General features: G+C 53.3%; 1 protein-coding gene and 1 long non-coding RNA gene across 2 annotated transcripts in view; both read right to left on the bottom strand.

Moving 5' to 3' along the window:
- Nucleotides 1-67, bottom strand: part of LOC124982986 (collagen alpha-2(I) chain) — a 35,090-nt gene extending 35,023 nt beyond the window's left edge. The window contains exon 1 of the mRNA XM_047549825.1: nucleotides 2-67. Within this exon, the coding sequence (XP_047405781.1) occupies nucleotides 2-67 (66 nt within the window). The remainder of the gene's footprint in view (nucleotide 1) is intronic.
- A 16,942-nt stretch (nucleotides 68-17,009) lies between these two features.
- LOC124982435 (uncharacterized) lies at nucleotides 17,010-25,400 on the bottom strand. Its single transcript, XR_007108278.1, has 2 exons — nucleotides 23,696-25,400; nucleotides 17,010-20,630 (listed from the first exon to the last, which is right to left on the bottom strand). It is a non-coding gene; the product is annotated as an uncharacterized LOC124982435 (long non-coding RNA).
- Between the last annotated feature and the right edge of the window lie 527 nt (nucleotides 25,401-25,927).

Below are 25,927 nucleotides of genomic sequence, written 5' to 3'. Positions count from 1 at the left end.
CCGCCCTGGCACCGAAGCGGCTGCCCAGGCGCGCTCGGCGGCTGCGCTCCAAAGCGCCGGCTGCCATGATTGCGGGCAGCGGGACGCGCGCGCACGCTCGAGCCTGGCTCGGGGACCCTCCGCGGACCGACAGTCGGGGCTTCACCGCAGCCCTGTGCGCGCTGCGGACAGTGGCGAGGTCTCCCGACTTATTTCCGTGGGGCCACCGTACATCGCGGAGCTCTAGACCAGGCACTAGGACAGCACGCGGGGCCGACAGTGGCAGTGGCTTTCCCTAGGGCGGGTCGCGCGCACGGGCGCCCGCAGCGTCTTCTCGGACACCACCGGCCCCCGGAGCAAGGAGCGCAGTACCCTTTGGGGTTGGGTGGACCGATCCGGCGCACGGGATCTGGCGAGCGGGAGTGGGGGAACAGCGCACTATGCCCGAGATGTAAAGGGGTGCGCGAGGTGCCTGGCAAAGTTGGGGGCGCTCACGGTGCCTGGGGAAGCTTGGAATGGGCGGGGGCACAGTGCCCGGAGCCGCTGCCCAGTTCGGAACTCGCCCTCTTCCTTCCCTGTGGAAACAACTTCCTGCCTCCCTGACTCAGGGCGCAGAAGCTGCGGGGAGAAGTTCAAGGCCGCAGTTTTGCTCTCAGCCCGACGGTGACACTGCTGGCTCCAAGCCACACTGTTCTTTTCCTGGGCTCCTTTAGGAGAAGGGGAACGGCTGGGCTCCATGGCCTGGACGCTGGTTAGAATGTCAAGGAGCCTGCAGTGTCTTTCCCCGCCAGCTTTGCAGGGGTGTCCAAGCTGTTTCCAAACCGCAGAGGAGCCGGCCTGGGTCTCTGGCCCTGGGGGACACCCGCGACACAGGGTTGCTACACTCAGACCCCTTCCCTCTCCTGGGCATGCTCTGGCTCAGAGCCACGCAGACCCAGCTCTTCCTGAACGCTAGCGATGGCCCATTGATGGCCAGGGCCTGAGAGAAACATGGCCTCGCGGCCCCATCCCACTCTCTCTGTGCCTGTCTCCCCCCTCCCCTCCCCCCCCCCTTCTGGCCTTGGCATTCTAACCAGTGTCCCTTGACGTCACATCTCGCCATTTCTGTCAACCAATTGAAACTTGCCCGTTGTCATAAAAATATATATTTTTATGCCATTGGTAAATTCAAAAGTTCCTCACATGCCCAGCTTCCCAGGAAACTCCACTCCACATTGGATTGGACTGCCCAGGAGGGGGGAACTGGCCACTGTGGTTGAGGCTGGGCTAGACAGCACTGCCAGGGCCTGAGCCATCCAAGCTCTGTGGACCCCTGGCCTTGGTCTTGAAGGTGCTGGACACTACACACCCACATCATTGCCACCACCCATGACACAGAGTCTGGGGCAAGAGAAGGGAAAATCCAGGATATGCTAAGAAATCGTCCCAAATTGTTTTCCTGGGAGCCCGGGGTGTGGAATCTTACTGTAGCTTCTTTTTCCTAGGGGTCGCTTGCTTTTTCCCTATCAGAAAACTTGGGTGTAGAAAGCGGAGCTGAAACATTTTCCAGCTCATGTTTTCACTGGAATTTCTACCAACTTTCACTTTCCACAGCCGCCAGCAGCAGTGCAGATTCGGCCCAAGCAGGGGCCCTTTCACAATAGGTGGGTTTCAGTCTTTTCCCGAGGAAGGTGCAGTGTGCTTTCTGCTTCAAGAGCTGTGGGACCCCAGGCTAGGAGCCCTGTGCACCTTCCTCAGAAGACAGCCTGAGCGAGACAGGGAGGATCCCTCTTGTCTAGCACGGTCCTTTACGATGTCTCCACTGTCAGAGTTCCCAACCAGGAAGTGTGGGACAGGAGCACAACGTACACCCAGGGTAACTGCACCAGGCAGTCCCCAGAGACCGTGCAGACCTCTCCGTGAGCCCCCCTCTGCTCCAGCCACCCCAGGGACAAGCTCAGTCACCAACTGCCATTGTCTGCTCCTGTGCCCCCTTACTACATGGTTCAACCACTTCCAAGACTTTACAGACTCCTGTGGTTTAATAAGTTTAGGGGCTCCGAAGGACAAAAATGTGTAGGGTCAGGGTCAACGGAGGGATCACAACAGCATGAGCACCAGGCCCTTTTGAGACCAACTCTTGCCTTTCTAAAATAATGAGCAAGCTCAGAACAACCAAACGGGGATTCTGAACGTGACTATCTGGTGACTTCCCATGTGAAACTGTTCTTAGGCGCAAAGTCTGAAAATGCTGCATACCTTTGAGATAAAATCGTGAAGAAATAAAAAGACTGTATCCAACAACCACACCATAATCTATTTATAATCACTTTTCCAAACACTATAAATATTACAACTAATGTGATATACATTGTGATTAAAACATGAATTAAATGGTGGATTAAAACACTGAATTTTAAAAAGCCACAAAGAAAAAGAGATTATCTTCCATTACGCCACTTACAACTTTTGTTCTGTTGGCACAAATACAAATTTGACAACTGTATCATTACTGAACGCAGTGACTAAATGCCAGGATATTAGCTTTGTAATTTTCACCTGAAATGGTTGTATAATCACACCAGCTTGCTAACTTTCTTTTTATTGGCCAATTTTTTCTTGCTCTCACACAGTAATAAGTTAATTTAATGCCTTTTCCCTCCTTCCAATTTTTATTTGGTAAAACAAGAAATCAAGTGAGTCAGGAGAATAGTCAAGAATATCCACTTTTTAAAATTCTCCCTGTACTTGGCAAGGATTTACATGCAATTTGGTTGCAAATTCAGAAAACAAATTTTGCTTAATTCCAAGAAAATAATAGCATTCAGATAATTCCACTAGCATTACTCAGGTTGGACACTTTTTTTTTCACTACTTGCTATCATACTATGTTATTCAAAGTAAATGATATTTTTAAAGGGAGTTGAAATACTCAAAAAGGGAACCTGGAAAATTTGCATTGTTGATGAGCATTATGCTGGACAACTTTCCTGGAAGAAAAACTTGGCTTGTCCCTTTGGGCCACAACCATGCCTGAGGTCAGATGTTTGAAAATAAGTCCTAGGAAGCCTGTCGCTGTACCAGGATGTTTATAGTATCAGCCTTATACTGTTATTTTTTCCTGATTTCTCCCAAGATCTGCCTAATGGGAATGTGGCCGGCAACTTCCTGCCATAGCCTTCAGCCCTGGCTCTCCTTTGCCCCTGGCCGGCGGTCCAGCCTCAGAAGGCTGGGGTGGGCTTCAGTTTCGATTCTCTTCTCTCCTTGTAGCAACATTTAATAGTGTTACATTTTCAGGATCCAAGGAATTTTGAGGACTTGTAAGCAGATGCATTTAATCTAGTCAGAGCAAGCAGATGAGCGTGAGGGAGATGCCACATTTCCACGCGGGGTCTGATCCTTTAGTGTGCACATCAAGAACTCTGACGTTTCCAGAGCTGGCCCAATAAACCTGGGACTACAAATTCGCTGAAGTAAGATACCACTTGGATCAGCCCTGACAATGCGCCCTTCAGAGTTGTGCTAAGCAGCTTTGGTTATTCCGTAAAAAGGCAAACCAGGCTTACGCTTTCTCTCTTTCGCCTTTTGTCTCTAAGTAGTTTGCAGATTTGAGAGTCCATTTTAATACACCCAGCTCGTGATAACTTGTGCTGCTACTTTGTGAAGGCTTTAGTTTTACTCTCCTTTATGCACAAAACCTAGAGCCTCCATTTCCTTTGAGTAAATATATGTGTTTACATATTATTATAAATGCATAACTATATATATATATATACATATATAATTCATTACAAAGGAAGTTGAGGAAGGAGAGAACAAAAAACTCTTAATTTCCATAGAAGTAAAACAGCCAAAGCTGTGCAGAGTTGGTGTGGGCTCAGGCAGGGACAGAGTGAGAGCAAACAGCCATAGAAAGGACTCTTTTCCCTCCAGACATAATGAAGCCTTTTTCAGAATCTTTTGCTTTAGTTCCCCGTTTACCTCACATTTGGTGTTGGTTTACCACCAACAGTAATGAAACCTGGCTGTAGGACAAGTGTGTCCGACTGTGGCACGGTCTCCCCACCTCCTCTCCTGTAGCCTAGAAAACACACTGAAGCAGTCCGCAGCTGGCCACGCCAAGCAGCGTGCCCTCTGCTCTCGGGGCTGCTGGGTGCTGACCCCATGCCACGCTGTGGCTGGTCAGCAAGCTGCTGGGAGCCTGGCACCACGGACTTTGACCCAACAATTGCTTCTCAGAGGCATCCCAGAGCGACCAACTTGAAAAGAAGTCTAACAACCCCGAAGGCATTCTTAAGGGGTTAGTATTATTTCTCCTATAAAGGGAGAGCATAAAACCACGAGGAATCTATGATTAATGTGTGTTTAATCATATGTAAATACATGAATATACTGTATAAAATACATAGCTATAAGTTGGAAGAATTTCCCCTTACACAGATGAGGAGTCACAATTAATATCTTCCCCTCCAAGATAGTAACAGCACAAAAATATGATGGGACAAATCTGATTATCTATGTATGCATCAAATGCTAAAAAGAGAGTCTTGCTTTATATAAGAAGCCAGAGAAATCACAATACAAACTAAAATTTAAAAAAAAAAATCACCTTTCAAAGAGAAGTGGAATTGTTTTAGAATGATTCCATTCTAAAATGCGATCATCAGAAATTGAGAAAATACATTTTTCTAAAGAATTAATTGTGCTACTTATAGCATTTAATTAGTAATTTAACATATATTAGAATTTGGAGTTTTACAGTTTCTGGTAGGAGCTACCAATTTCCCAAGAAAATGAAAGTACATCAGAAAATTTGGAAGGAATTTTACTATCCCAAAAGTCCAAAGTCTGCCTTCCTTTCACAGATGAGAAGCCTGATTTATGGGAAGCGTTTTTGTCCTTTATCCATCTTTTCCTGGGGTCTTAAATTGTCATTACTGAAATGATCAAGTGTTCTTTTTGAATCACATCTAGGCAGAATTTAGCTCTGTGATTTTAAACTTTAAAAACTGTCAAATGTTTATATTTATGCTTCCAATTTTTAAATAATGCTAAAATGGCAATGGAAGTCAGTTGAAATTTTTCTTCCCTGTAGCTGAAATGAGAAGTTTACCAGAGTTTCTTAGATACACAGTTCTTCAGTGGGCTCGGTAAATTAGAACCCTCTAGAATAAAGGAAAAGAAAGAAAGGGAGAAAAAAAGCTGATTTAAAACTCAAATGGCTCATTGTTAAATTGCAAGGGATTGCAGGAATTTTTTTTAAATCAAGACTTCACGGATTGCTTCTTTAAAAGGATTGCGACAGCGCTTAGCTGCCCGCAGAAGGAACGCAGGCTGAACGTGGCGTTTTGGTGAGGGGGGAGGGCTGTCAATTACAAATTGCTTGAAATTTCAACACACTGGTCTTATTTTTTGAAATGATCTTATTCTATTCTTATAAAATCCGATATGATTTTGCACAACACAAAGGAGTAACTTCCTGCATAAAGACAGTTTCATTTTCCTGTATCCATGTATCCCAGTTTTTAGATATGGTTACCTTTAAGTTTAAGGTCTGATTTTTCACATATGCCCTTTCTACAAAAAGTGCAAAAATGTTTTAACTAAATGTACCACTGCAAGAAAAGATACATTTAATAGCTTCCAAAGGAAGATACTAAAGAAGAAAACGGATGCTTTCGTTTTGTTTCTGGCTATTTATAGAGCAACTTTTGGTCTAATTCCTAATTTCAAAAGCACGCGAAGTTCATTTTCTTTTACCAAAAGAAAGTGGCAGTGCATGGTATCAGACAAGAAGACACACCAGCCTTGGAAACAAGTCTGTATAATTCGTACATGCTAAATGCTTAATTTTAAATTGTATTTCAAAATAACCACAGATATGAGGTATTTTCAGTTCTGCACTTGGTTTTCAACGAGAGGCAGAGGCAAGGATTTTTAGTTCGAAGCAGGAGCCTGAACTTTTGCTAATACCTTACTCATCAACCAGTTCCAGCTCCATCATGTTCTGAATGTGCTGGAGATTTGCCCCCACAGTGTGCCTTGCTGTTGACCTTGTGTCTCGGAGGAGGCACTGGACACAGATACTGCCGCTTCCTCCCCTCCCTCCCGAAACTTCTCTGAAATTGGAAGTCTCTGGAACACAGAGCAATGGAAATTCATAGCAGGACTCCGAGGCTCCCTGAGAAAGCTCTGGAGCTGGGAAAAAGCTTGTCAACGCACACCTGGACTCACAGATTCGGAAAAATCAACCAGCTGTAGCCAAAAACCAAAGCACTCACCACCGAACACAGTCTGCAAGAAACACAGAGTTCTTTGACGTGACAAGAAGAATTATAAATAAAATAGCTCCAAGGCAGACAGGCTGAATGAGTCTTTTAAGACAGCCTGTTGGTGCCTCAAACTTTAATACTTGCAGCATTAAAAGTTCACTCCACAAAGAGAATATGCTGGAATATGCACTTGTGCGAGTGCACATATGTATGTGTACAAGTGTGTGTGCGGGGTAGCCCTGAGGGCCTCTCACCCAGGTGAAGGGTAGGTAGGCCCTGCTTGCATTCTCTGGCTTCACCCTGTCTCCTTTACACATGTGCCAACACCCAAAGGCAGCCGAAACGCACGCTGCTGTAGGTGACAAGGACAGATCTCAGACACAGAAAAGCTTTCTATGAAATAAAAGAAATTGTGTGTTGTGAATGGGAGGGGAACAGGCAAGGTCTCTGGAAGCTGCAGGAGTCCAATGCCCCGGGGAGGGGCAGAGGCCAAAGGGTACTGACCAGGCTGGGATTTAGGCCCCGAAGATGCCTACCCATGCCAGGCTGGACAGGGCAATGCAGGGCCATAGACTGGAAGGCAGGCTGGGACCTAAGAACATAGGGCTTTCAGGAGTATGTCCCAGGAGGGTCTTCAAACTCCAGTTCCCCAAGTTTGAGCCATCTTGTTGTCAGGCTCTAAGTCTTTGTGGGGGTCAGGATGTTTTCTGACTTGCCCTGATTTCTTGCCATGCTTAGTCCACATGCTTCTCAGAGCCAGCACAGGGAGCTTTGATACGATTGACATCAACAGCAGTGTCCTGACCACTTAGCTAAGTGCCAGCACCAAGACAATCACTAAACATTCCAGCCATTAACCACTGTATCAGAGTAAAGGGTCTTTCCCAAGGCAGAAATGACAGCACCTCATGTGTATACAGCAAGCACTTCATAATTTACATCACACATTTGCGCCCCATTGCACATGACTCCCATGACTTGTGAGGCAGGCAAAACTGTCATAGTTTTGCAAAGACTGAGGAAACCCAGGCCAGACAGGTGGAATAGTGACTCGGACTGACCCCCACAGACCTGGGGCCCCGCTGCACGCACACATGCGCTTTGTTTTGCAATTTTTTAAAAAAGAAAACATCACCATCGACACCTTCCCACTCCTCCACACCCAGGCTTATTTTATAGGCAAGAGCAGTTTCCATGAAAAACAGAGTCCCTTTGAAACCTCGGCCCCAGAACTCCCCTAAACTAGTCCAGTTTTGGCGACCCCAGCCTGAGCCCTAAGGCCAACTTTGGTCATCTGAGGCTTCCACCCTCCTCTGCCAGGTGCACCCTGACCACCCCTTGACACCAGACTGGGATGGATAGACTGGGGTATAAAATCACAGACACAGCTCCCTACCAAGCCTGCCAGAGTTCTTGTCACAAAGCTGCCTCGCCTGAGCTGAAGGGTCAGAAGAGCTGCCATCCACTGCCTTGGTGTGCTAGGGGCCAGTGCCCTGTACCTGGAACCTCCTTGGTCCAGCAGCCGGGCCGCTTCTGAACCCTACCTAAGCCCTGCCCTTGCTCTGTGACCCTGTAGGCACCTGCCTCACGGTCTTGGTGTAAAAGGCCAGCCTGAGCTGGCGATGACTGGGTGGGAAAACTCAAGGTCTCAGTTTGGGTGAGCAAGGGCCGCTGGTGACCCCTCCTCTAGTCAGCTTTCTCCTTCAGAGGTCCAGGGCTGGACCTCATCATCCCGCAGAGGCAATCTTACACTATCAAGTGGAATAACTGCTCCTCGGAAAGGAGAAATGAGGAAAGGCCGACCAAGAGGAGCCGGGTTACAGGGCAAGCTCTCCTAAGGAAGCAGGAATCACGGGCCTGTCTGTGGCCACCCATTCCCAGGCACGGATTTGCACAGCACACAGGCAAAGTCACCAGTGCAACTGCCTGGCCCTATCGGTACAAGGCAGGATTCCCACCCCAGGGCCCCTCTTACAACACCCAGGCAGGCTCTGGCAGCTCCAGAACACAGATCCTTCTCAGAGTCAAATTCCACCCCACAAGCAGCAGGCTCCGAAACAAACTCTCGTTTCAAAGTCTTCCTTCCAAAGCCTAAGCTATAGTCAAAGCTGGCGAACAAAAGTATGGACTGAGACTCAGGTCAGAGGGCTTCGCCCCCACTGCCAAAGCCTAGAGACAGACCACTCTGCCAATCTTCAAAAGCCAGGGCTTCCAGGAGTCCTTTTCTTGTTACCCGTTTGCACCTAATTACAAGAGAAAAGGTGTTTTTAAAACAACAGAAACCATTTTTTAAAATCACAAGGAGTTAAGTCTCAAAAGCATCTCGCAATAAAAATTATAACATTCAGGAGGAATGAAGATCACAGGACACCGAGTGTTCCGAAATGCCACCTGCACTCAGTATCTGGGTGTCTGGAACTGCCCTCGGGTACTAGAAAGGTGGGGTGTCCTGGAGGAAAAAAGGGGGGTTGTGGCCAGGCAGAAGGGCCTAGGGGCATTGGGTGTTCCCTCGCAGCGGGGAGTCTGCATTTTGCTTTGATGGAGCAACCGACAGCCTTCCAAGCAGGAAGAAGAGAGAAAGAAACGGAGGATCACTCTACATCCCGCTGAGGTCCTCCGGAGCTCCGCGGAGAGACTGCTCCAGGGCCTGGGACCCAGGAACGGTGTCGCTCTGGACCCTACCAAACCAGGTGGCAGACACCCACGTGGCCGCGGGAGCCAGCGCGTGGGGACAGCAGCCGCTAGCCTGCCCGCGGGGAACAGGGCCGGGCGGCAGCGACTCCAAGGCCGATGTCCTCCGCGCCTCCTACAGGCAGCCCCCAGGCTGGCAGCGAGGGCCGCGGGCTGCGTCGCACGGGCCAGGACGGAGTGGGCACCGGGTCCGCATCCGCGAATGCGTCTCCGTAGCTCTCGGGGTCCCAGCGAGGCCTGGAGGCTGACCTGGGTCCGCTTGGGGCAGGGACTGGGTTCCAGACCGCGTCCGAGCAGGGGACCTGGCCCGAACTGGCAGGAGTCAGCTCCATGCGAGCCGGGGACCGGCGTCTGGGGTCCGGGGGCCCGGGACGGAATCAGGAGCCAGGGGCAGGGCCAGGCGGGAACGGCTCTGACGTCCGCGTCCAGGTCCCGGTCCGGCTCCAGGGCTGGAGGCCGCGTCTGGAGTCCGGGGTCCGAGGACCGGAGTGGGTCGGATTTAGACCAGGTGTCTTTCTTCGCCGTGGGCGGAGTAGGGGTCCAGGTCTGAGTCCAGGTTCGGGTTCCGGTCCAAGTCCGGCGTCCAGGCCGGCGTGAGTGCTCGCGGCCCACGTCCCTGTGCAGATGCAGGCGGGCCGCGCCCGGCGGCGGTGGCACGCGCCCCAATTAGCCGCGGGCCGGGTGGCGGGGCGGCCCCATTGAGGGCGAACAAAGGGCGCGACCCCGGGGTCAGGAGTCGCGGGCCGGCGGCCGTCGCTTTGTTCCCGCCTGTTTGCTCTGCCGAAGCAGAGCGCGCAGTATATTGACTAAAGCGGATTAGAGGGTCGCGCCCTGGCGGCCAGGCGACCAGCGGACCTCCCAGGGGCGGCCGGCCAGGCGTGCGCAGGCCCCTTCCCGGCGCAGTCGTGCCTCGCCCGCCCCACCAGGGAAACTGAGGCTCGGCCGCGCCCTGGCGGGTCAGATGTGCGTGGCCAGCGCCGGGTCCTGCGGGCACGGGGCAGACCCCGGCGTCGCGTGCTGGCGGTCCACGTGCAGAGCTCACCCCAGAAGCCCCCTCTGAGCCTTTTAAGCCAACACGGAAGTTGCCTCAGTTCTTCGGCCCTGCATTTTAAAGAAGTCTGCCCTTTCCAGTCCCGCACGTCCCGGGCAGGGCATTCGTTTTACAGAGAAGCAAATCGCACTTGCCTGAGGACTTAGAAATGTCTAGCTGGAACCATGGACAGAATTTCCCAAATCACAAAACCCTGCAGAAATATAGTTAAAAAACAAAATCTCTGCCTCTTAACACAAGCATGCACCCCAGACATGAATGGCAGGTGACTTAAGCAAAGCATGCAAAGAAATGTTTTGAGATATAGCCACTTTTGAAAGTATGTTCTAAAGAAAATAAATATGTTCCCTTTCTTTTTTAAAAAGAAGCAATTGATGAGCACGAAAACCCACGGAGATTTCCAACCAAAATCGGTTTACTGTCTGACATTCTGAATCTGGGGTCTCTATACTTCAGTACTGAACTTGAAGCCTCGGTAGAATAGGTTTTAAACACCAAGCAGGAGAGGCCAAAAGCAGCTCCAAGTCAGGCACTGACCAAATGTCCAAGAAGGAGATGGTCTTCTCTCTCATGCTGCTATTGTTTAAGGGACAAAATCGCTTCTTAAATCCACATGAAATCTTGAGATTATATGCCCTGGTGGTGTAAGTATATATGTTTGATTAGGGTCTCCTTCGTATTTGATTAGTAAGCTATCATTTATAAAAGAACAAATCCTTTGTAAAAGACCAAATAGTATTTATATACTATGCGTATTTGTTGGCCTAATGAGTATTTCTGCTACCTGACTTCTTTGCCCAACAACTAAAGGAAAATGTGCTTTTAGTCTGTATTTCTATTACAAGTCTTTAAAAATGATTTTCCCCTGGTTTATAAAAATAGGACAAGTTTAAGGAAGGCACAGGAAAGTCTAACATCAGTAATTTAGGAATAAAATAAAAAGATATTTCAGATACAGATAATTTAAGAAGTAAGTAGAAAATGTGGATTAAGTATAAAATACACAGAAAAAGGAAAATTCACCTCTGTGCCATCTTCCAGAAATATCTGTCATGTCTTCTTCTCAACTAGCACTCAGGCATACAATGACAAGGTTCACATCCAGACCCACTCTTAGGGAAATGCTGTCATCCATCCTTCCCTGTGACTTTACCAACTCTTTGTCAACACCATTTTAAGGGTGACACATGCATCATTATTTCATTCCTAGGTAATTTATTGCCGTGTCCCCTGTTATTTCATTTCTTGCTGGTATTTCTGTCCTGTAGCTAACACTGCAAACCATGAGCTTGCCTGGGAGCTGGTCTGCAGTGTGGCGCATTGAGGAATCCTCAATGATCTGCTGTTAAGACTTGGAGTTCCCTTCCCGGCCACCCTCAGGGGTAAGGCCGGCCCTGCAAATTTCATTTATCCTATCAGCAAGGAACTTAGTGATTCTGGAATTCCCTTCAGCTCACAGTGACTCCAGAAAGCAATGAAGAAATCTGCTGGTTTCACCTCCAGGGGCCTGGATCTGTGAAACTTTCGCCTGACCAGCCCGGGGGCCCAGCCGAGGCACATGCCTGACAGTGAGAAGGTATTTGGGGATTGTGCCCTTACACTAAAGTTCTGGCACATTCCGGCCTCCCCAAGCACTTGTGCTAACCCCCCTGCTCAGCTGGCTTCAGTCAGGCCCAAGCTGGCACCTTGGAAACCTCATCTCAACAGCTCTGACGGGACATTGCCGGTCCCAGAGGTGGTCTGCCGGGTTGAGACCCAGTGTCCCTCCTCATCCAGGACCTCCGCATCGGTGCTGCTTTCTACCACCTCCCCACGTGGTGGCCTGCCTGGCTTTCTGTCTCCTGCACAGGGAAGGCCTCACCTGCTCATCTCCGCCTCTCTCCCTCACACGCCGTGCCGTGCCTGGAGCCTGCTTTCAGCCTTGGCTTTGCCGTGAGTCCGTGCCGTAGTAGGTCTGGTCAGTCCCAGCTAGACTCCCAGAACTTCAGGGGCAGGAGGTCAGAGAGCCTGAGGCCCTGTCCCTGAGCCCCCAGGGCCCGAGCTGGCACCTGGAGGAGGCAGCCATTTGTCCTGAGAAGAACTGCCCCGATGAGCAGAAGGGCAAAGGGAGCCAGCAAGATCGACCAGAGAAGTTATCTGATAGATCCCTGCAGGAAGCAGTGAGAAGGACATGCAGAAATGTGACCAGAGCTTGTCTCTGCACGGGAGGGTTGAACGGTTTCCCCTTTATGTGCATTGCCTGTATTTTCCAAATTTTCTGCACTGAGCAGAATTAGAAAAGGACTAGATTACTGATATATCAATGATATGGCAAATAGATATAATTCATACTTCAGAATGAAATAAGCATTTAATATTTAATTTAACATAAAGAGCAATCATTGTGTATTGCCAGAAGAGTTATGGAACGATAGTGGCCGTTCCATGTCTTTAGCCCTTTCCCTGCAGAGAAACACCTTCAAATAGAAAACGAAACTGGGCATCTCTGCCATACCAGTCCTGCAATAGCTCTCGTCAGCGAGCAGGGCTGGACCTGTGCTTGTTTTAAACCAGGTAGGCCAGTGTGGAGGAATGAAGAGCCCCAGGCCCTTGGTCTCCCCAGAGCAACTTCTAGGCTGTTTTTCCTGCGGATCTGGCATGTTTCCTGTTGACCCCCAGCATTTCCCACATGACTAAAGGTAGTGCCTGTGGCCAGTAAAACTGCAATAACAAAGACCGTTTGGGGTAGTGGTATTTGCATGGGTCTCTGTGTCCTTTGGGGGCATGAGCCAGCTTGTGGGTCATGCTGGGAAGTGGCCTGGTTGAGTGTGACATGTCTCAGCCAGGTGGTACTCTCTTCCACACGGTAGCATTAGAGCTGAATGCCACCCTCCTCCTTGGAAGGAAGAGAGTTCACAGGATGCGGACTCAGTACATGTCTGGGGTACGCCCACCCAGGACCCCACGGCTGCGGGGAGATGTCCGTTCTTTATCCTGTCTGTCGAGAGAGGGCCACTTCCATCCCTGGATAACAGCCCAAGAGGCCGATCTTCAAACTGACGTATTTGATCTTAAGTATCTTCCTTTAAAAACTGGGTTAAAAGGCAAACCAGTATGCTGTTTTCTACTCTAAAAGGCAATTTCTAAATTTGGATTTAAAAAAAAAAATTGTACTCCAGCTTGAAAAGCCAAAGGCTCTCAGAAGGCAAGTAAGATACACCACTCTTTGTGCTAAATTCATCTTAGCTGGCTTAAAATAAATCAGAACAAAATGATGTGCGCCGAGCATATGTCTCCCCTCCCTACTCTCCGGAGGCCGAGTGGGCCGAGCTGCCTCACGCAGACCTGACCTGTCTCAGGAGTGACCGCCCCATGCCGGAGCTCCAGAACGGTAATGGTGAGGCTCCGGGGCCTCATACACCAAACCCGCCAAGGCTTTCCACGTGCCAGAGGCAGTTCCAGGGCTAGGCTGGGATCCAATTATAAAATAAATAATCACGAAATGCAATCAACAGGTAAGATGACTAAATTGGACACATTTATTTCCTCTAAGAGAAACGTCTGGCACTTGGAATTTTGAAGCTGTAAGTAGATGGGCACGTTTTCAAAAGACCCCTTATTTTACACCCTCTCCTCACACTGGGCACAGCAAAACATCCCTGCTTTCTAAAACAAAAACACATGCCACTTCCATTTAGCAAGGAAAAATCAACACAGAATCTTTGCAGAGATGATTTTTAAATTAAAAAGAGAGAGAAACTGTTAGCTGTGTTTTATACCTTTTGGGGGGGGAATTACCTTCTAGTGTCAATAATTTAACTGTCAAATCACAACAAAACGCTAATTCTGCCTCTGAGGCGCTGGGATGGCAGCTTGGAAAGAGAAATTTTAATTGTAACTACTAAATAGCAAACGCTGAGGTTCATAGCAAACGCTGCTTTCAAGGCGTCTCCAGACGAGGCGGCTCATCACTAATGTATTTTATCTCATCCATCTATCTATACGCAGGATTGAAATATTGATAGCGACCGGCTCACTTGAAGACACACAGTCACAGACCCCAGCTTCAGGGCCACTCCTTGGTTTTTGGGTGTCAGCTGCCCATTGTTTCTAGAAACGCAATCTTTGGATGTTGCCTACTTTCAAACACTGATGGGATCTGAAAGTAGGGAGCTACATGCTGGGTTCTCTGACTAGCTCGAAGATCCTTCCTGGGGCCTCGGGATGCAGGGCAGCCACAGGGATGGGGATGGGGATGGAGCTGGCCGAAGCCTGTTTCCCAAGAGAGACCAGTGAAACCGGGCAGACCCGACAGCTTCAGGAGGCAGTGAGCCTCTGGCCAGGGTGGCGGATGAAAGCCAGAGGCTGGCAAGGAGGCACCAGCCTGGCTGCCAGGTAGGTGGTGGGCAGCAGGGGGTTAACGTGGGGACTGGGGTGGGTGCTGTAAACAAAAGCCACAGGCAGGGGTACGGGGCTGCAGGGCCCAGCCCAACAGGCGCAGACACAGGGGCTCTGTCTCCCTGCCCACTGCCCTGGCACTGCGACTAACCACCCCACTATTGTGAGCCTGAAGCCAGCCCTTTGTCCCGTCTGCTGGCGTCTGGGAGCACAGTTGAAGAGCCTTCCTAGCAGTTCCCCCTCGCTCTGGAGACCTGCAGCCCAACACCCATTCTTTCGGCTCCCAAGGATGCTGGGGGCCTGGCGAACCAATCCAAGAGTCCTTTCCTGGCCAAGAGGGACACTAGCAAAAAAAAAAAAAAAAAAAAAAAAAAGGCATAAAACCAGTCTTCACAACTCTGGGAGGGAGGACACGGGGACCTGCTAACCCTGCACTGCCTAACGCAGTCATGTGTGGCATCTGAGCCCTTGACATGTGGAGAATCTGAATGGGGACACTTGTGTAGAACATGCTGGGGGTTTTGAGGACTTACTGTGAAAAACGTGTTGGACAGCTGGTTAGCAACTTGGAGCGACTGGACTATTTGGGATATACATACACATATTTTTTAGAGTAAATGAATTTTGTTATTAAGTGACCCTCACCTCTTTAGTGTTACTTTCTAAAACAAGGCTGCTGGAAAACACTTGATTACAGATGTAACTGTTTGCAGCTCCGTGAGTTGGACTGTGCTAGGCTGGACCTGGGTGCGGGGATGTGGACCGCCTGGAAACCTGCGTTCTCTTAGGGGGCCTATGACTCCCCCCAGTCCAACCCCTCGCACACTGCCCCGGCCCAGTCTTGCACATGTGTGCTTCTGCAGTTGGGACTTGCACACTCAGGTGTCTGGGAATCCGTTGTGAAATACACATGTGTGCACTTGAGCGCACACACACACACACACACACACACACACGGGGGCGGGGGGCTGGACCCTGGCTTTTGTCCACAACAGGCAGTCGCCCCATCCCAGTTAGACTTGGGGGAAGCCAGATTCACAGGGCACCCAAGACCTCTTGGGGCCAGACAATGAACCTTTGGCCCTGGGACGGACTGAACTAGCCAGGATCAGAGCTGCCCTTCATAGGCCAGAGCACCTCTGCCTTCCCAGGCCCTTCCTCCACAAATATTAAAAATCATTTTTTATGACTGCATTGGATTAAAGACTAATATAACCTAGGCTAAGCTCATTATTATATATTCACTTTTTTACTCATGTTTTCCTTCTGATTAGAGAAGAAATTAAAATTAAAGCATTCACAGCCACACAGACTGGGGCTGCCCCCTGTGCTCCCACACCTCATCTCCCCAGGCCCCTGCCGGCCTCTCCTGCGTTAGGGCCGGCCTGCCTGCGGCCTGCTCCACTGCCATTCATTCCTTAGGTCCCGCTCTGAGGGGCAGCGCGCAAGGCCCCACTAGATGCCAGAAAACATTCCACATAATTTTTAAAGCACAAAACGGGTCGTGAGAAAGGCCCAGGTCCTGCTGTGACTGAAGGCCCAGGTCAGTGCGAGCTGAGACCCCCCCCTGGCACTGTGCTAAGGTCCCCAGCGGTGGCCCAGCCACTACCTCCAACCCCAGTGGAGGAGCCCAGCAAGCAGGCGCGATGAACAACGTGGGCAGTGACCGGCAGTGAGCCCATGAGGCCCTGGGCACAGTGACCCTGTCCTTAGAGCCCTGCCCCAGGAGCGGCGGGTCCCAGTTTCTGGAGGGCTACCGAGGGGGCCTGGCTTTCCAGAAAAGACATCGGGCTGGACCATTAGCTGCGGGCAGTGCCCTGGCCAGGCCTGGGCCCTAACCCTGCCCCAGGCCCAGTCAGTGCAGGAGACGGTTAACATTCTGCATCCTTTTTGCATCCGCCTCCAGAGGAAGCTCTGCTTTTTTTTCCCCCAAGCAGGAGGAGGGGGAAAAGCTGAGAGCAGCAATTTGCAGGCCTTGGGATGTTTTTCTCCTTGACAGCCCTGGGCCCCGCCTGCCTCGCTTGGCCCTTCTCCGCTGCGCTGCTGCACGGCTGGACCTGCGGCCACAGCTCGGTGTCTGCTGCTCCTGCTGGGCCCTGAGCTCGCGCGTCCCCACCCCCCCACGGAGCCCAGGCCAGGCCCGGCGGCAGGAGGCCGGCTGGGGCAGGCAGGCGGGCAACGCTGCCTGGCACTGCCCTCCTTTGTGCCTGCCTCCTCCGCCAGCCGGCCCTCCCCCCACCAGGCCTGTTCCCCGCACCCTGCCTGCTGCCCGCCAAGCACCCACCCTGTGCCCACCAGGGCGCCCTCACCTTCTGGGCCCCTGGCCCCCGGCCTCGGGTCCTGCTCGTGCCCAGGGCGCCCGGCCACGTCCTCCGCGGCTCTGCCGCTCGCCCCACCCTGCTGCCCGCGCTCGGAGGCGAGCCTGGCATCGTGCCAGGCTGCCTGGGAGCCCAGCCCGGGCAGGGCGAACTTTCCGGAGAGGGTGTGCACGGGGACTGCGGGGGCGAGGCTGGTGCCAGGGGAGGGAGCGGGCCCCAGGTGCCCGGCGGCCGCCCCCCTAGTCCCCAGCCGGCCTGTGGGGGCCCCGCCTCCCCGTCTCCCGAGTCCCATAAAGGCGCAGACACCACGAGCGGTTCAGTCAAAACAGTCATGTGCAGGAGCCGGCAAACAAACAAAAGCCCTTATTTATTTATTTAGTTCACACACCCAGATAAGGAGGCGCCTTTTGTGCACATAATTTCACACACATCAGAAAGGAGGGGGTGCCGCCGGGCTCCCGTAGCCCGAGCGCCCCGGACAGCCTGCCTGGCCTCATGAATAATCGCATCGCTGGCCTGGGCATTTCCATATTTAAATTGGGCAGCAGCGTATGATTAATTAAGAAGGAAAAAGGCAAAAAGGAAGAAAAGCAGTGGGGGTGGGGAGCTGGACATTCTGGCCAGCCCAACGTGCCAAGGTGCCCGCTGCAACTTAACTCCTCCCATGCCAGACCCGAGGCGGCAGTCATGGCACGGACAGCTCAGAAGGGACGCCGACCAATCATGCCCTCCACAGGGTCTAGTCTTGGGGTGCATGCCCTGGCCCACCCTCCCATATCAAAGTCCACCCCATCTCCAAACGCTGCTCTTGGAAAATTCTCTCAAGTTCTTAGTCAGAGCAGTGCACCAGTGCTCGGGCCAGAATATGTGCTACGCCCCAAGCCCCCGCAGCGCAACGTTTCCAGCTGCACAGCCTCATCCTGCCATGCACACCTCCACCTCTCTGCAAGCAAGCCGCAATGGGGCTGGCCTCAGGTGTAGCTTGGGGTCCCCCACTCACAAGTCCCTTTCTCCAAGGGTCCTCCCTGGTCAGGACAGGCCCTTCTGTCCTGACGGCCCTGGGCCTATTCTTCCAATGCAGCAGGAAGAGCTACCACCTGTCTGGAAAGCACCAAGGACTACTGCCTAAGCGAGAGCAGGAAAGGCTATGCCCCTGGAGGCAGCAAGTGACCCCATGCAGCCCTGGGCTTGGAGTCTAGCCACCACCAAGGTCCAGCCCTGCCCTTCCAGGTGCAGCCTTAGGCAAGTTATCTAGGCGGTCTGGGCTCAGTTGACCCACCTATAAAAGCAGGAAGGATACTAGTGCTCACTGTCCTTGCCTCCTGGTGTCAGGGAGCAAGAGCAGCTCCTGGCTAGCTCCAGGTCCTAGATCCTTTGTCCTGGTGATGGGCAGAAGTGGGATCCAATCAGGCCTCTGGCAAGAAGCTCCTAGCCTCAGAACAAGTCCAGATTGATCCAGGACATCCAGCCCTGCTTCTGCTGAGGCCCTAGGGCAAGTGGTTAGCAATTTGCTGAGAAATCAGCCTGAATCTTTGTGGCCATACAGGGGTAGGGGGGGCATCCATCTGCCCTTGAGTGTGTGCAGGGTTGCATGGGAGGGAGGGCTCTGGGCAGGATCTATTGCCAGCAAGAGCCTCCCAGGGGTCGACTGGGGTCTTGTGACATTATCATCCCCATCTTGCAGATGGGAAACCTAAGTACAGAGAGGTCAGCAACATGCCAAAGATCACCCCAAAGTGGTGGCATCAGGATTTGAACTCAGAATGGCCCAGCTCCACAGGCAGCAGCGTTTAACCACCACATTTAACTGTGCACTGCCCTGGCCCCTGTCTATGTGAAAATCCATGCTAGAGAAAGATTCCAGAGAGGCAGCTAAGTGCTCCAACAAGGGACCATCAGCCTCCCCAAGACCACCCACAGACCTGCTGCCCGCGGTGCGCCTGCGGGAAGGATGCAGGGCAAGGTGTGAAGTCAGAGCAGAAGAGCTCCGGGGAGCTGTGAGTCTCTGGGAAAACACGCCACCTTTCTGAGCCTGTCTCTCCCCTTTACAGTCAGAGACGTGATTGCAGGCACTTCTCAGGTGCCCATCAGTGAGTGCAGAAGGCTTGGCACAGGGCTTGCTGGGACGACTGGCATCTCAGCACCTCTGCCCTCCTGCTCATGGGACTGTCCCAGCCACACCTACTTCTCTGCCCACCACGAGGTTTCCCAGGCTCTCTGTAGAAGCCAGTCTCCTCTGTGAACAAGCTGCTGCTCCTGAGAGCTTCAGCTCTGGCATCTGCAAGATGAGCAACTAACCTGCCTCCCGCGGGGCCGGGAGGAGGAGAAGGGCACTAGGCCAGCAGCGCCAGGCACGAAGAGGTCCTGCCTAGTGGGCGTTCCCTCCTCCCTCCCTTCTGCCACTGATCAGGGGACAATCCTCAAGCTGGGGACCTCCAGGCTGGGCACTCCCACCCCAGGTGGGGAAGAAGGGTAGGTGTCTGTTTGAGGCCCCTGGGCCTGGCCTGTGAGCAGGGCTGAGGTCTCTGTCTCCCTAACCCTGCTGGGGGTGACCTCATAATCGCGTCATGGATCCTGAACAGCAGAGAACCTTTCCCAGCTATGGTCAGAGAAAGAGTGAAATGCTGCTGCTGGCTTAGAGGATGGAAGAGGGGGCTGAAAGCCAAGGAGAGCAGGCAGCACCAGGAGCCAGAAAACATGGGGCAGTGGATCCCGCCTGGAACCTCAGGAGGGAGCCTGCCCTACTGACCTCCTGACTGTAGCCCAGGGAGACCCATGTCAGACTTCTGACCTCCCTAACTAAAATAAATAACCAACAAACAAATGCATTCGGAGCCGGAGGTGTAGCTCAGTGGTACAGTGCACACTCGGCATGCAAAAGGCCCTGGTGTCCATCCCCAGAGACATATTTAAAAAGAAAAGAAGCAGCCAGTACATCCCCAGCAGGTTGCTGTGGCCACCCGGGACACCCATGGGCTTCCCTCCTCCCAGCGTGCAGATGCCTCGGCAGGGGGAGAATGGTGCTTGACGCAGCCCACCGCACAGCCCCTCGGTTCCCAGGGCTCGTGGACATGGGCGGCACTGGGTGGGGTCTGGAGTCTGTGTGGGGTCACACGCTCATCCCTGTCCTGAGGGGCCTTTCCAGGTGGGCAGATGCCCTCCGCAGAGCTCTCACCCCACCAGAGCTGGGCTGCTGCTCCTCCTCTGCCACATCCTCAGCCTCCTCATGGTCCTTTCCTGAGGGCCGTCCATGAGGGGGCACCATGCCAAGGGCTATCTTGTCCCAACTCCAGCCTGACAGGCTTGGTGGTCCAGGCAGCCCATCTTGCCACTCATGGACTCTCAAGTCCTGTCCGTGGTCTGGCAGGACAAATGGTCATTTTCTGCATAGTAGCCACTCATGAGTCCTCCTTACAGTAAGGGCAGCAGAATCGCCCTGCTGGGGGAGCCCAGGTCCTCATCTGTAAAGAGGCAGGTTATGGTTGCCAGGGCTGCCGCACCAGTACTGCCAGAGAGTCAAAGCTGAAGCCCTTGAGCAAGGTGGAATTTCACAGAAAATTCTAAGAAACTTCTGGAACTAAAAGGTCTCCCATACCCAGAAGCCCCAGCACCGAAGCATGGTTTCACTTCCTTAGGAAACAGAAATGTGCACACATGTGCTTCCCAGTGCTGTTTCTAGCAGGGAAAACTGAAAATGCTCAGGAAGAATCTGCAGTCTGATGAGAGTTAGTTAAGGAAACCGTCCAGTGAACATCAGCAGGTGTGGAAGTCAATGGCGGAACAAGATCTGAGGAAGGCACAGGTCTGTGTTCGACAGTGAGTAAAGCAAGCAGAAGGTAAACCATACACACAATGAGATGCTCAGACGCTGGTGTGTAAAATGCTCTGTGCTCACGGACACTGCGCCAGGTGTTCCCAGGGGCAGGCTGAGCGTGGTTTCAGAGGTGATTGGTAGATGGTTTTCTAAAAACAGAAAAGGAAAGAAAGACGGTTTTCCTCTTTTGTGAGGATTCAAGATGTTCTAAGATGCCCTGGGGCATCGGTGAGGGCACCATGGCAAGGCAGGGGGATTAATGCTCCTCCCGGGAGCAGTGAGGCTGCCGTGGGCCTCCCTGGCCTCGGCACTTGGCTTGAATAGGTGTGAGGGGCAGGTCACCTTCGGGCTTGTCACCTGTGCTGCCACACAGGGCCGCATGGGGAGGACAGCCTGAGCTCAGTTCACGGCGCCCAGTCATTATCTCGACCTGCTTGTCATTTTTGAACCTGGCCACCCATTTTCTTCTTGTACCAGGCCCTGCACCCTCTTCAGCCAGCCCAGGGAGGAGTGCCGGCCTCTGTGTCTGGGTCTTGCTCTTTGGTGTCCTGAATGTATGGCCCACTTTTTGCAGAGGGTTTATTGGTCACTTCAGTGACTCCTTTTCTTCTGGTATTTTATCTGGGTTTTCAGATATTGGCAGGCCGAGGGGGTTAAACCCAGAAAACCAAAGTACATGTCTGTTGTCCCCGAGGACAGAGGCCGGCTTGTTAGGAGGTGGGTGGGGTCACCCTCATGGCCTTGGCACTGCTAAATGGACTGTCGGCAGAAAGGGGAAAGGGCTCGGTTTTATGAAAGCACACATCAATCATGAGCAGTTCTTTTTCTGAAGACTGAAATCAGTACCTCACCAAGTCCTTAGGACCTTCTTATAAGGATAAAACCAGATGCCTCAGACACAGAGCCACTGCCTGGGGACCCGTTCCCCCTCTGGTCCTCCAGTTAAGGCTCATGGAAGCCTTGGAGGCTTCATCCTACAGCATCTGCGCAACACTGCCAGAGCGGCGAGGAGCTGCCCGTCTGGTGGCATTCATCACAGGGGCATTCACCACCTTCTCAAAGCAGGGACCTGCCTCTCTGGCCCAGCACAGGACTGCAGGCACAGGGGAGAGGCTCAGAGGCACTGGTAGGATAAGAGCATAACCCTAAGAAGGAAAAGGGAAGCAACTGAGAGTTGACATGAGATGCAAGAGAGTAATTCCTGAGCTGCCCCAGAGACAGGTGACCCGTGAGAAGAGCTGGAAGCCCGGGCCACTGGTCCCCAGGAGCACAGCAGTCACTAATGACTCCTGAAGGCCTGCTGTGTGAGTCAGAACTATGAAGCCCATTTTATGGGTGAGGAAACTGAGACTCAGAGAGGTGAAGTGGTATTTGATGTGGGACAGGCCCATCAGCAGGGCAATGGCACTTGCCACACATGGGCTCACCACGAGGGACACCAACCAAGTCTAAGTTCGGGCTCACTTTCTGCATCCTGTCCTTCCTTTATTATGCCTCAGTGGATGGAAGCTGCCCCAGATGATTTGAGGCCAGAGAAGGGCAGGTGTTTCATTTTAGGGAGATTTTTAACTTCAGATCGTCTGAAATACATAAATCTGGCCTCCAAGAAGCAAGCGAGCGTGGGTTACCGGGCCAGCTCAGCTTCCCCGTGGTGCTGGGTAATGAGGCACGTGCCCCTCCCTCTGGCTCCCCAGGTCCACAGGGCTTTCCTCTCCAAGCCCTGGCAGGGTGGGGTTACTAGGAAGCCTGCTTTATATTTATTTTATTTTTCTTAGTTGTAGATGGACATCTTTGTTTTATTTATTGATTTTTATGTGGTGCTGAGGATCGAACCCAGTGCCTCACACGTGCCAGGCAAGTGCTCTACCACTGAGATGCAGCCCAGCCCTGGGAGCCTGCCTTTGAACGCTAGCCACTTCACCATAGGCAGGGCCTGCAGCCTTGGGGGTGGGGGCGGGCTCACTCCAGGCATCTGTTTCCTCTGTCCTGCAGGGCTTTCAAATTTTGGCCACCCAACAAATCTGGATGTCCTTCTGAAGTTGGTAACTCTGGCAGCCTGAGGCCCCTGCCCTCGCTGAGGTAGATGGGTGGCCTTCCCTTAGGCAGGCCTGGCGTCCCCTGTCCACTGCTGCATGCTCCCCTCCAGCCCGTCTGGTCTCTCCATCCCATTTGGGAACCTGCTGGAGAATCTGGGCACCGTGAGTGACCCACTGGGGCCCCAGGGCCAGGCATCTTCACTCTGGCCTGGGAGCTCTCCCACAGACTCTCACCAAGGACCCTGGGGTCCCAGGAAGGGAAGGTTGGTGATGGCCTCTGGAAGGCTGGGGACCCAGTGGTCTTCAAGGGGTTAGGGGCACCTGGTAAATTTAGTCTCCCGGGGCCACAGGCCTGGGGCCAGCACAGGGCTGTAGGAGCGTTCAGGGCCTTTGTCACTGCTCACAGATGGGGTGCTTTTCTATCCCATGGGTGACCCCCAGGGGCCATGCCACTCCCAGGGGCAGGCACCTTGTCTCAGCAAGCCTAGGAAGATGGCGAATGCAGCTGGCTGGAGGGCGGGCTGGGCCTGGGCAGGCTGGCAGGTGCTGGAGGGAGGCAGCAGGGTCCCACACCTTTCCCCAGGGCCAGACCCTGCAGGCTGGGCTCTTTCTTCTCCCAGTCCCTGTCCACAGCTGCCTTGTGTCCCCAGCGCCCATGGCCACTTGGCACTGTGGCTGCCCCAAGCAGAGCAGACAGAACGCTGGCAGCCAGAGGCTCCGATAAACAGGGTCGCCCAGGGTGGTGGCAGGGTGTCACCAGGCCGTGGGGGCAGAACAGGAGCAAGTCCATCGGAGCCCCAGCTTCTGTTCCAACAGTCAGGAGGCAGCTGGGCCTCACCCCCGGCCGCCCTGGCAGCATGTGCAGCGCCAGGCGGCCGGGCCCGGGCGGGTTAACACCTGGGCGCTGGGTGGCACGGGTGCCCGCTCCTTCCTCCCTGCAGCCAAGGGAGGGCCATGTGCGGGAAAGCAGCCAGAGAGGCCGCCCGCGTGATCTTTCCCCTTTAAGAGCCCTGGCGGCGCACCCGCGCCGGCCCTGCGGCGGGAGGAAGATGTCGGAGGAGCCCCTGCCCCATCCGCAGCCTTTGTTCGCGAAGGCCAGGGGCACCCTCGGCGGGGCTGCGCTCCCCGCGCCCCGCGCGCGCCCGAGCCCCTCCCGCTGCCGCCGCGGCCGAGCTTACCAGGTGGTCCCGGAGGCCCCGCGGCGCGGGCGCTCGCGGTCAAGTTCAGGTCCGACCCCGCGAACCGTCCGGGGTCCCGACGCGCAGCCCGGGCGGAGTGCGGCCGCGGTCGCCACGGCGGCCGAGCCCGGCGCTGCTGTCACCCCAACTTTGTGCACAGTCGCTGAGCTGGAAGTTTCCGGGCTTCGCGGACGCTGGGCTGGGTTTCAGCAGCGACGTCTGAGCTTGGCAACAAAGAGGGAGAGAGCAGGCCCGGGGAGAGGGAGGAAGAGAGGACTCGGGGAGCCAGGGCCCACCTAGAAAGCCCCAGAACTTGAAATTCCACCCACACGGTTTTTTGGTTTTGTCTTTTTCTTAGGAGGTAAACAAGAACGTCCGGCAGCCTGGTCCCCTGGCCCTTGCCAGAGCCCTGGTCCCTCTCTTGGGTGGCCTTCTCTGCATCTGGCTTTTGACAGCCCCCTCCCAAGGGTCTGGGAGCGAGGGTGGGCATGAGCTTTCCCTAACAGCAGGTGGCCCCACATCCCGTGGGCTGAGCAGGAGGGTGCTGGCTGTCTCTTGTGCCCTCCAGGGCCAGGCCAGCCTGTGATCCAGAACGGGAGGAGGGATTCCCTGCTGGGTCCTGTGCCCGGACCCACTCTGCTCCCAGCCTGCAGTCTCCTCCAAAATGTGTGGAGTCTGGGGTGAACATGGGGCCCCGTTCCCAACCTCTGAGGGGGATCTTTGGTGGGTGAGGCTGGAAGGATGTGCCAGCCTGGTCCTGAGCTGCAGCTCCCCAATTGCTGGCTGCCATTTTGTGTCCTCTTCTCTCTGCCTGACTTTGAACCCCTCCAGGGCAGGGTCCTGGCCACACATCCTGGGTAGGGGCAGCAGGTGAGTAGCCCCAGACCTGGGAATCCACAAAGTAGACCAGCCCACACTCCAGAGACTGCCAGGGCCCTGCAGGCCACAGACCAGGTGCTGAGGGGCAGGGGCCTGTAGCTGCCAGCTGGCTTTGGGCACTCCTGCACCGCCCTGGCCATGTTTATACATGCATCCTCCCCACCCAGACTCATTTATGCAGAAAACACTCAGTCCCAGGCCTGCTCCTCCAGAGCACTATTTCAGGCTGGGAGCATGGGGCTTTTGCCTGTTTGTTTTTTAAAGAAAAATGGAGGGGGATATGGAGGCCTAAGTGGGGGTTGGGCAGGAAGACTATGTTTTCTCTTGTCCCACAAAGTGGTTGGTGGCTCAAGGAGCTGCAGCCCCTCTCCCTTAGGTGGGAATTTTCCCTTCTAATGACTGCCCACGCTCAATCCTCTCTGGATTCTGTCCTGGACTTCCACAAATGATGCATGGAGGAGGCCTCACCCACCGGTGTGCCCAGTAGCATTGCCTGCCCACCTGGAAACTTCCAAGACTTCTGGCACTGTGGACACAGGTTGTGGAGGTGCCAGGAGGTGCCAGGGGCTGACTGGGATGGTCTATGGTGCTGAGCTGCATCTGGGAGAATATCCACCTGTCAACAACATCCAAGATCCTGTCCCAGGCAGAAGGACGAAGCTTCTTATTTTCATGGAGATCAGCAGTGGCATCAGCTCTTCCTATTTCTCCCCAAGCCTCGGGATGGCCAGCCTCACTCACTCCAGGGCAGAGACCAACATTCCATTGAGGCGGAACACCAGGGTGTAGACATGGCAGAATTCCCTCCTTCTGAACTTGAGCTCCTAGCTCAGGGTCTGGCCCTTTCCCAGGGAGGGACGCTGTCTGCCTACTTCACAGGACCTGTTTTGTATTTTCGGTGCATCAGGAACGGGGTGTCTCCCTGCAGTCTGACTCCTCTGCTCCCTGCCTCCTTGTCGTGGGCGCTCACGTTGTCTCAGAGGGGAATGCCGCCCTAGTTCTACAGGAAAATTCGCCATCTTGCCCCAGGCTGGCTGCCTAGCTGTGCAGCCCGCTTCTTTGCACAGGGCCACAACACGCACGGGGAATGGCCCAGCGCTCAAAGCTCAGCTATACCCGGCTCACAGTTCTGAGTCATTTTTGAAAAGAAGGCCTGCATTTTCATCTTATCCTGGCCCTGCTAATCCTGACTTTGGCTGCTGGTTACCAATGCTGTACAGTGAGGAGGTATATGCCAATGATTTGTATATAAGCTTAAACTAAGTTCTGCTTACAGAAATAATTCCACATTCCAGGTAAAGGAAATAAAAATACTTTAGTTGAAGATCATTTTGTTTAGGGAAAATGATCCCC

Source organism: Sciurus carolinensis, chromosome 4, assembly GCF_902686445.1.
Source record: "Sciurus carolinensis chromosome 4, mSciCar1.2, whole genome shotgun sequence".
Lineage (NCBI taxonomy): Eukaryota > Metazoa > Chordata > Mammalia > Rodentia > Sciuridae > Sciurus > Sciurus carolinensis.
Note: the sequence above shows the minus strand (reverse complement) of the source record. Positions and strands in the feature narration are given on the sequence as shown.